This window comes from Pangasianodon hypophthalmus, chromosome 3 (assembly GCF_027358585.1).
Source record: "Pangasianodon hypophthalmus isolate fPanHyp1 chromosome 3, fPanHyp1.pri, whole genome shotgun sequence".
Lineage (NCBI taxonomy): Eukaryota > Metazoa > Chordata > Actinopteri > Siluriformes > Pangasiidae > Pangasianodon > Pangasianodon hypophthalmus.
The window spans coordinates 34,355,238-34,365,237 of NC_069712.1; the positions used below are offsets into that span (position 1 = coordinate 34,355,238).

The 10,000-nt window shown below is 43.9% G+C and overlaps 2 protein-coding genes across 2 annotated transcripts in view; both read left to right on the top strand.

Moving 5' to 3' along the window:
* The window catches only part of pacs2 (phosphofurin acidic cluster sorting protein 2), a gene marked incomplete at its 5' end in the record, with an annotated part of 24,494 nt that extends 20,354 nt beyond the window's left edge, over positions 1-4,140 (top strand). The window contains 4 exons of the mRNA XM_053232622.1: positions 366-492; positions 627-847; positions 949-1,062; positions 2,028-4,140. Coding sequence (XP_053088597.1) covers positions 366-492; positions 627-847; positions 949-1,062; positions 2,028-2,146 — 581 coding nt within the window. The remainder of the gene's footprint in view (positions 1-365; positions 493-626; positions 848-948; positions 1,063-2,027) is intronic.
* Positions 4,141-5,285: 1,145 nt separating this feature from the next.
* Positions 5,286-10,000, top strand: part of dcaf5 (ddb1 and cul4 associated factor 5) — a 15,757-nt gene continuing 11,042 nt past the window's right edge. The window contains exons 1-3 of the mRNA XM_034302493.2: positions 5,286-5,782; positions 8,929-9,072; positions 9,206-9,382. Of these exons, the coding sequence (XP_034158384.1) occupies positions 5,575-5,782; positions 8,929-9,072; positions 9,206-9,382 (529 nt within the window). The 5' untranslated portion in view covers positions 5,286-5,574. The remainder of the gene's footprint in view (positions 5,783-8,928; positions 9,073-9,205; positions 9,383-10,000) is intronic.

The following is a 10,000-nucleotide window of genomic DNA, read 5'->3' on the forward strand; positions in this document are numbered from 1 at the left end:
ATGGCATTTTAAACCATCAGTGTCTCGAAGACACGTGCAGAAAATAACACGCTGATCAATAATCAATATATTGCTTTTACATATCGCTTTAGGACATTGCTGTATACGTATAGGTTATACCTGTATTACATGACTCATATGTTCTATCTATCTGTCTGTCTCTCTCTCTCTCTCTCTGCCTCTCTGTCTCTCTCTCTCTCTCTCTCTGCCTCTCTGTCTCTCTCTCTCTCTTTCTCTCTCTCTCTCTATCTATCTGCCTCTCTGTCTCTCTCTCTCTCTCTCTCTCTATCTGCCTCTCTGTCTCTCTCTCTCTCTCTCTCTCTATCTGCCTCTCTGTCACTCTCTCTTTCTCTGTCTGTCTGTAGGTGACTCGGATGACTCGGCTCCGTTAGCGTCTCTCCTCTCCTCCACTCCTCCGCAGATCTCTCCAGCTCTGAAAGAAGCTTCTCCCACTCCTCCGTCCTCTCCCTCCATCCACTCGTCCCTCTGCAGGTATGCAAACAAACACACACAAACACACACAAACACACACACACTCCACTCTCTCTCTCTCTTTCTCTCTCTGTTTGACCTGCGTGTCATTTCCTGTCCCTCTGTGCTGTGTTTCCTGGGTTTGGGGGCTGCAGTTCCCCCGGTGGTGGACAGGGGGAGCTGATGGGGCTGCAGGTGGATTACTGGGTCGCACCGTCAGAGAAGAAGAGAGAGGTGGAGAAAAGAGATTCCGTCGCCAAAAACACACTCAAGTGCACCTTCCGCTCGCTGCAGGTTAGCCGCCTCCCACTGGGCGGGGCGGAGGCGGGGCCATCTATGTCCATGACCGTCGTCACCAAGGAGAAGAACAAGAAAGGTGCGAATGTGATAATAATAATAATAATAATAATAATAATAGTTGTTAAGGGTTGATTTGGAACACAGCCGTGTGTGTGTGTGTTGTTGTTGTTGTGTTAGTGATGTTTTTGCCGAAGAAGACGAAAGATAAAGACGTGGAGTCAAAGAGTCAGGTGATCGAAGGAATCAGCCGATTGATCTGCACTGCCAAACACCAGCAGACCATGCTGAAAGGTAATCAATCAATCAATCAATCATTCATTCAATCAATCAATCAGTCAGTGAGTTAATCAATCACTCTCCTCATCAATATTCATATTCAATCAGCAGCAGTGTGTCAGACTCATACACAGCCAGTTAATTAGTTAATTAATAAACTAATCAGTTCTGGGGCAGTCGTGGCCTAATGGATAGAGAGTCGGACTTGTAACCCGAAGGTGAACCTGAAGGTTGTGGGTTCGAGTCTCAGGTCCAGCAGGGATTGTAGGTGGGGGAGTGAATGACCAGCGTCTCTCCCACCCTCAATACCACCACTGAGGTCAGACCCTTCAGCAAGGCACCGAACCCCCACCTGCTCCCCGGCACTGCACACTGCTCCGGGCGTGTGTGTGTGTGTGTGTGTGTGTGTTCACTACTGTGTGTGTGCACTTGGATGGGTTAAATGCAGAGCACAAATTCCGAGTATGGGTCACCACACTTGGCCACACGTCACTTCACTTCACTTCAGTTCGCACAGACGAGCAGACCACATTCAGAGATAACGATTGAATCAGTCACTGAATTGAACTCTGCAGGTGTTTATTCATCTGATTCATCATTACTAATGATTACTTTGAGTCGAATCATCTGAACTGAGTTAACTGAACTGTGTGAGATTTGATTCAGTTGACTCACCATTGTGACTCTCTTTAGTGAACTGATTCTTTCAAAACTGACCATTTAAACAAATGATTCATTTGATTCATCACTGTACATTTGATTCTCATGTAAGTTTGTGGGTTTTGATTCATTTGATTCACAATTATGACTCATTTAATTATTTGATTATTTGAACGAAGTGTTCAAGTGAAAATTAATGTCTCTTTGCTGTGTTCGCTCTAAAGTGTGTGTGTGTGTGTTTGTGTATGTGTATGTGTGTTTATGAATGTTGAAAGCTAAAGCACTTTTTATGCGTTAATTTAAGAACGTGTGTTTTACAGTGTCTATAGATGGCGTGGAGTGGAACGATGTGAAGTTCTTCCAGCTCGCCGCTCAGTGGTCGTCTCATGTCAAGCACTTCCCCCTCGCCGTCTTCGGACACTCCAAAGGACCCTACTGACCTTTGACCTTTTGTGCCAACTGCCTTTGCCCTCCTGCCAGACCCCGCCCACTCTGTCCTTCTAACCCTCCTGTGTTTTTAAGCCTAACTGAAGACTAATTAACTGATCGACTGATCGTGTGGATTGATTAACCGGCTAACTGACGCCTGTCCCGGTGTGGAATAATCCGGAATACGCGATGGTGTGATCGGCGTTGGCAGAACGACAGAAACATCACTCACTTTTATTTTACTGAACACATCTGCAACTTCTAAAAGTCCTGTTCTGTTTGTGTGACCGCTAAACACCAGGCTTCACTCCAGTAGACATAATGACTCACTTTATTCAACTCCTGATTCGATTCATCTGAACCACCCGTGTATGTGAACTGCCAGTTTTTATTTGATTCACATTTCTGATTTAATGATTCAGATCATTTAAGTGAATCAAGCTCTTTGAGATTCGATTAATTTGATTGATATGACTCACTTCTGATTCTTTCAAAACAAGCCATTTAATTGAATTGAACTCAGCAGGTTTTGATTCATCTGATTCATCATTACTGCTTATTTTAAACTTGCCATTTAATCTGCTTTTATTTTTTTTATTTATTTGCCGCCCCATCATGAAATTTTTTTGTGAATTCATTCTTCTGAAGCTTTATTTATACAAACAGAAGTTTTTAATTCATTTGATTCATTATTGGAACTTTGATGCTCATTTAAATTAATTGAACTTTATGACTCACTTTAATTTTTTGGGTTTTATTTTTAACCATGTGTTTAAGTGACCGTTAATGTCTCTCTGCTGCGTTTGGTCTAGTCCACCGTCTGTTCTCACAGTGTGTGTGTGTGTGTGTGTGTGTGTGTGTGAATGTTGAAGGGTAAAGCACTTTTTAAATGTTAATTTAAGAACAGTTCTTAGTTTAGACTTTTAGATGTGTGTGTTAAAGCCATAAAACGTGGACACTCATGATAAATATTTAGTTTAATATTGTTTTTTATCAGCAGTGTTTGACCCGCAGCACAGGTCGTGTGTATTTATTAACGATGATGTTTCAGATGAAGTGTGTGAGCAAACAGAAACCTGACGTCTCTCAAAAACACAAACGCTTCAATCACAGTAACGATGCACTGTTAGAGTCTTGTAACACATTTATAAACCCTTTATAAAGTGTGTATGAAGCACGCTGTTACAGCATCATTACTGTCAGTATTTCTGCTCTTTTTAATTAATTAAATTATTAACGAAGTTTGTTCAGTTAAAAAACTCCTTTCATTCAAATTAGCGGTGTAGAGATACGATCCCTGCTGAAAAAAAACTACAATCCGTTAGGAAAATCTCTAGTGGTTTCCATCGCATAATGAAAATGGTCTTAATGGTTTCCATCAGATTCCTGAAGGTTTCCATTAGAGATTTTATGGTTACTTTATTCTTAAACACCACCAGAACCCAGTAAGACCTTATTAACGGACGACCACCAGAAGAAAATTAGATGAACCATCAGGAACCATCAGGATCACCACATTCCATTAAACCACCATTACAGACCAGCACCAACACATGAGAAAGTGCTAGAAACCTGTGATGTTTTTTTTTTTAGCGGGGAGACGTCTCTGTAATGAGGAACAGTGATGCGAGATTCACAAACGTAAAAACTAAACCCAGAGTCAGTGTCGAGAGTGAAAAGTTACAGCTGTCTCGTGGCTAGTCAGCAAATTAGCTAGTTTAGCTACCTGTGTTTTAAACCTAGCGTTAAGGAAACAGAGTCGTATTCCTCTGAACGTCTGAATAAAGTGTAAGGCGAGAAAACACTGATGTGTGTGTGGTGCTGTGGATCTGCAGGACTTTTACACTTTCACCTCGTGAACATTTCATAAAGTTGTGTGTTTCAGTTTCTACAGCAGGAAGGACAAACGGGACGGTTCCTGATCAGTATTTGTAAAAAAAAAAAAGTTAAAATACTACCACTGTGTTTCCTGAACTGGGAATAATAAACTACACACACACACTACCACGACTCCGCCTCCTTACTGCTGCACTGTGGCTTACTCACACTCACACACACACACACACACACACACACTACCACGACTCCGCCTCCTTACTGCTGTACTGTGGCTTACTCACACACACACACACACACACGCAGTGATCCAATTATTCAACACCACACACTCAACACGTTACTCAACACCACACACTCGACACCACACACTTAAAACGTTTAACTCTACACACTTGACACGTTACTCAACATCACACACTCAACATGTTGTTTAACACGACACACTTAACACGTTTAATTCTACACACTTGACATGTTATGTAATAACACGACACAGATGACAACCCTAAACTCAAACATCAGTTAAAGTTTGCTTTCATTTCAGAGTGTAAAACAACTGACTACAGCAAGCTAGCCTGCTAAATTAGCAACACTTAGCAACAGTGCCACAAGCTAGCTAGATAATTAAACACACACACACAGCCTAGCAGACCGGCTAACTAACTACATTAGCACTCACTAGCAGCCTAGCAAAGACTGTATCTAGCAGAATTAGCAAGCTAATAAGCTAGCTCGGTTTCTAATCCCTCTAATTTAGTTTTTATTTGATTTAGATTTAGAGTGAGTTAGATTTGCTTTAGCACTTTATATGACCAGGTAAATTAACTGCAGTTAACTAAAATAATGAATGTGTGCTTTTGTAATGTTAATGTTTGGCTGTGTGATGAGGTGAGAGTGCACTTCCGGTTTCTATTTATTTATTTATTTATTTATATATAAATGACAGGCTGTATGATTTAAGGACATTTCTGTTATATTACAGGTTTATTAATTAATCTTGCATTTCACACAGAGAAAACTATTCACTTATTTTATTGACTTTCTCCTAATTTTATATCAGTTTTAATAAGTAAGTTATACTTTCTTACTCTTTATTACTCTTTCTATTCTGCGTATTTATTCATCACATCAGATATCAGACATTTCTGATATATTATACATTTCTATTTATTTATTTATTAAAGTAAATATTTGTTCGTTTTATGTTTGTATTTATTTTTAATGTAATATGACATTTTTAGTGATCGGTCTGTGTGTTTTTTAAAAACTTGACGATGACGTAGAAGTCAGCTGGGCTCGGTGGCGTCATTGCGCATGCGCAGTGGCACAGAGAGAAGCCGGAAGTGAATGGCGGCGGTGTCACAGAGGAAGAAACGCGAGAACAGCTGTGCTAAACACACACACACACACACACACAAACACAAACAAGCAAGCAAGCACAAAATGCTGTCATGGCCGCTGGTGTGAAAAAGCCGAGTGAGAGGTAAATAATAAAGAGACGCAGAATATATATATATAGAGAGAGAGAGAGAGTGTAAACATTCGGACAGAGAGAGAGAGAGAGAGAGAGAGAGAGAGACAGACAGACAGACAGGGAGGATGAAGGAGGCGCAGGGCTGCGGGATGCGCTGCTCAGTGGGCTTCCTGTCCCGCAGGATGATGAGCGGCTGCCCGCTGCTGAAGGAGGACTTCCAGCGGTGCAGGCTGGCGGGGTGTAACAGCCTCTACCGCCGCGACATGCTGGGACACTACGGCTGTGTCAACGCCATCGAGTTCTCCAACAACGGGGGACAGTGGCTGGTGTCCGGTACACACACACACACACACACACACACACACACACACACACACACCTATCTGTGTCTCTCACTCACACACACACACACACACACACACACACCTATCTCTGTCTCTCACTCACACACACACACACACACACACACACCTATCTGTGTCTCTCACACACACACACACACACACACCTATCTCTGTCTCACTCACACACACACACACACCTATCTCTGTCTCTCACTCTCACACACACACACACACCTATCTGTGTCTCTCTCACTCACACACACACACACACACACACACACACACACACACACACCTATCTGTGTCTCTCACTCACACTCACACACACACACACACACACCTATCTGTGTCTCTCACTCACACTCACACACACACACACAGACACCTATCTCTCTCTCTCTCTCTCTCTCACACACACACACACACCGATCTCTGTCTCTCACTCACACACACACACACACACAGACACCTATCTCTCTCTCTCTCTCACACACACACACACACACCTTTCACCTGTCTCTCAAGTCAGGGTCAGCAGGTCGCTTTATTGGTGATTAATATGAACAGTTGTGTTGCTGAAGTCTGGATACAGACTTTGGGAACGAATTAAAAAATAACTACAGAAATAAATTAATAGAAACAAATGTACAAAATACAGTCTCTCTCTTCCTCTCACACTCACACACACACACACACACACACACACCTATCACCTATCTCTCCCTCTCACACTCACACACACACACACACACACACACACACCTATCACCTATCTCTCCCTCTCACACTCACACACACACACACACACACCTATCACCTATCTCTCCCTCTCACACACTCACACACACACCTATCACCTATCTCTCCCTCTCACACTCACACACACACACACACACACCTATCACCTATCTCTCCCTCTCACACTCACACACACACACACACACCTATCACCTATCTCTCCCTCTCACACTCACACACACACACACACACACACACACCTATCACCTATCTCTCCCTCTCACACTCACACACACACACACACACACACACACACACCTATAACCTATCTCTCTCTCTCACACACTCACACACTCACACACACACCTATCACCTATCTCTCTCTCTCACACTCACACACGCCTATCACCTATCTCTCTCTCTCACACTCACACACACCTATAACCTATCTCTCTCTCTCACACACTCACACACACACACCTATAACCTATCTCTCTCTCTCTCTCACTCTCACACACACACTCACACACACTCGCTCACACACTCACACTCACACACACAAACACCTATCACCTAGCTCTCTTTCTCACACACTCACACACTCACACACACACACCTATAACCTATCACCTATCTCTCTCTCTCTCTCTCACACACTCACACACTCACACCTATCAGTTTTTTCAGTTTTCATGTGCTTTATCAGCGTGACAAATAATTGTACATTTGCAGGTACAAAGGAAGGGTAGAGCAGAAACAGGAGAAATAAAATAAAAAGACAAAACAAACACACCTATCTCTCTCTCTCTCTCTCTCTCTCTCTCACACACACACACACACACACACACACACACACACACACATGCACACACATGCACACGATATAAATGCATTTATTTATCAGCTCCACACAGCAGGTTGGAGCACTTTTCACTCTGTTTGGTTTCAGCTTGCTGTCATTTCACACCTCATTATATTGTGGAGAAACCAGGAGTACAGATCCTGTACAGGAAGTTACAACACACTCACACACTCACACTCACACTCACACACACACACACACACACACACACACACACACACACATACACACACACACACACAGTGCATTAAAAAACTTGAAGTGAAATTACAGTGCATGTTTTAGAGTTTTTTTTCCTGTCCCATATTGTTATGGAGAATGTTTTGGAAATGTTCTCCTTTTAGTTTTATACTTCATCACATCCTGGAAAACTCTTAAATGTTCTTATGACTCATTCTGTACCAGTCATGTATTCATCCAATTAAATGCTTTCTAGAATGTGTATGCCCCGCCCCCTGGGGGTGTGTCTGGGTCTACAGTAGGGGCTCGTTAGCAGTAAACATGGTTCGTGTTTTCGGTGTGTGTTTTTGGCCGTGCGACCTCACACACGCTATTCCTTTTTCCAGCTGAGAATCAGTGTTTGGAGTTTATTCATGTGGAAGTGGGCGGAGTTTGTGGGAGTTGGTGGTCATGTGACTTTTCAGAGCAATGCTAACTTCAGTGCCGGAACACGGCTCCCTCAGACTGATGGAGAATTCTGTGTTTATACGCCGTCTTCATCAGTAAGAGTCAGTGATATCGTTTATCTCCCACTCAGACGTGTCAGGTAAACCCCCCCGCTGACGACCTCACGTTTAACACGTATGCCATAACCCCAAAACACACACGGCGTCTCGTCATCTAGGATTAAAGTGGTCCTGGTTAAAGAGGACAGGCGGCGCTGAGAAATCCTCCACAGCTGAAAAAACTCTCGCTATAAACTCTTCACTGTTCTCCGTAATTCTCTCGCTCGCTAAGCTCCAGTCAGGTGTTTAGATGGGCGGGGGCGTGGCATGGCGTATCTCAAACGCTGTTGGCTGTGGTATAAATCAGTCAAACACTTCAAAACACTGTAGCTCTGACTTCCTGTTTCAAAGGGAAATACATCAACATAGGGAATCAGATCACAGCTCTCGAAACGTTTCCTGGTGACGTTAAAGCAGCGGTGTGTATAAAGTTCTGAGGTCTAAAGGTCTGCAGTCTGTGAAAACACTGACAAGCTCCTCCCCCTTTCACACTCTGACCACACCCTCCATGATGAAACGCTGTATGCCAAGTGTGTTGTCTTTTAATCGAAAGGGGTGGGGCTCTGCATTATCTAGGGGTGGAGCTAATTTCTCTAAACAGGGAAGTTGACATGGAAGAAAGTCTAGATCTCAGATGGTCTGATTGTTCCAGGTGTAGAAATATTTTTAAACATTACACACTGTACTGTGTGTTTATTATACCTTTATTACAGACACACTCCTCACTGTCACTTTTACCGTGTTAACAGTGTCTCGTTAACCAATAATCATTAACGAGGTGTGTGTGTGTGTGTGTGTGTGTGTGTGTAGGTGGCGATGACCGGCGTGTGTTATTGTGGCACATGGAGAAAGCTCTTCAGTCTCGAGCCAAACCCATCAAACTGAAGGGGGAGCACCTGTCTAACATCTTCTGCCTCGCCTTCGACAGCACCAACACACGCGTCTTCTCCGGGGGTGAGACACACACACACACACACACACACTTCTCTATCTAACCCTGTTACAGATCACAGTGTGCAATGCAGTACAGGAGTATGAGAGTGAGTGAGTGAGTGAGTGAGTGAGTGTGTGTGTGTGTGTGTGTTAGGGAACGATGAGCAGGTGATTCTGCATGATGTGGAGCGTGGAGAGACGCTGAACGTGTTTCTCCATGACGACGCCGTGTACGGTCTCTCTGTCAGCCCCGTCAATGATCACGTGTTCGCCAGCTCGTCAGACGATGGGCGTGTCCTCATCTGGGACACACGGGAACCCCCCCACGGAGGTACACACACACACACTCGCACACCCACACTCACACACTCACACACACACCATACATATACAGTCAGGTCCATAAGTATTTGGACAGTGCCACAGTTTTGGTGATTTGGTCTCTGTACATCACCACAGTGGATTTGAAATGAAGCAGGAATGATGGCCTTCACCTGCATCGGCTCCTCTTTGTAGGTGGACAGACAGGTGGACAGACAGGTGGACAGACAGGTGGACAGACAGGTGGACAGATGTAGAGGCAGACAGACAGACAGGTGGATAGATGTAGAGGGAGGCAGACAGACAGACAGGTGGGTAGAGGTAGACAGACAAACAGGTGGATAGATGTAGAGGTAGACAGACAGACAGGTGGATAGATGTAGAGGTAGACAGACAGACAGGTGGATAGATGTAGAGGCAGGCAGACAGACAGACAGACAGACAGGTGGATAGATGTAGAGGGAGGCAGACAGACAGACAGGTGGGTAGAGGTAGACAGACAAACAGGTGGATAGATGTAGAGGTAGACAGACAGACAGGTGGATAGATGTAGAGGTAGACAGACAGACAGGTGGATAGATGTAGAGGCAGGCAGACAGACAGACAGACAGACAGGTGGATAGATGTA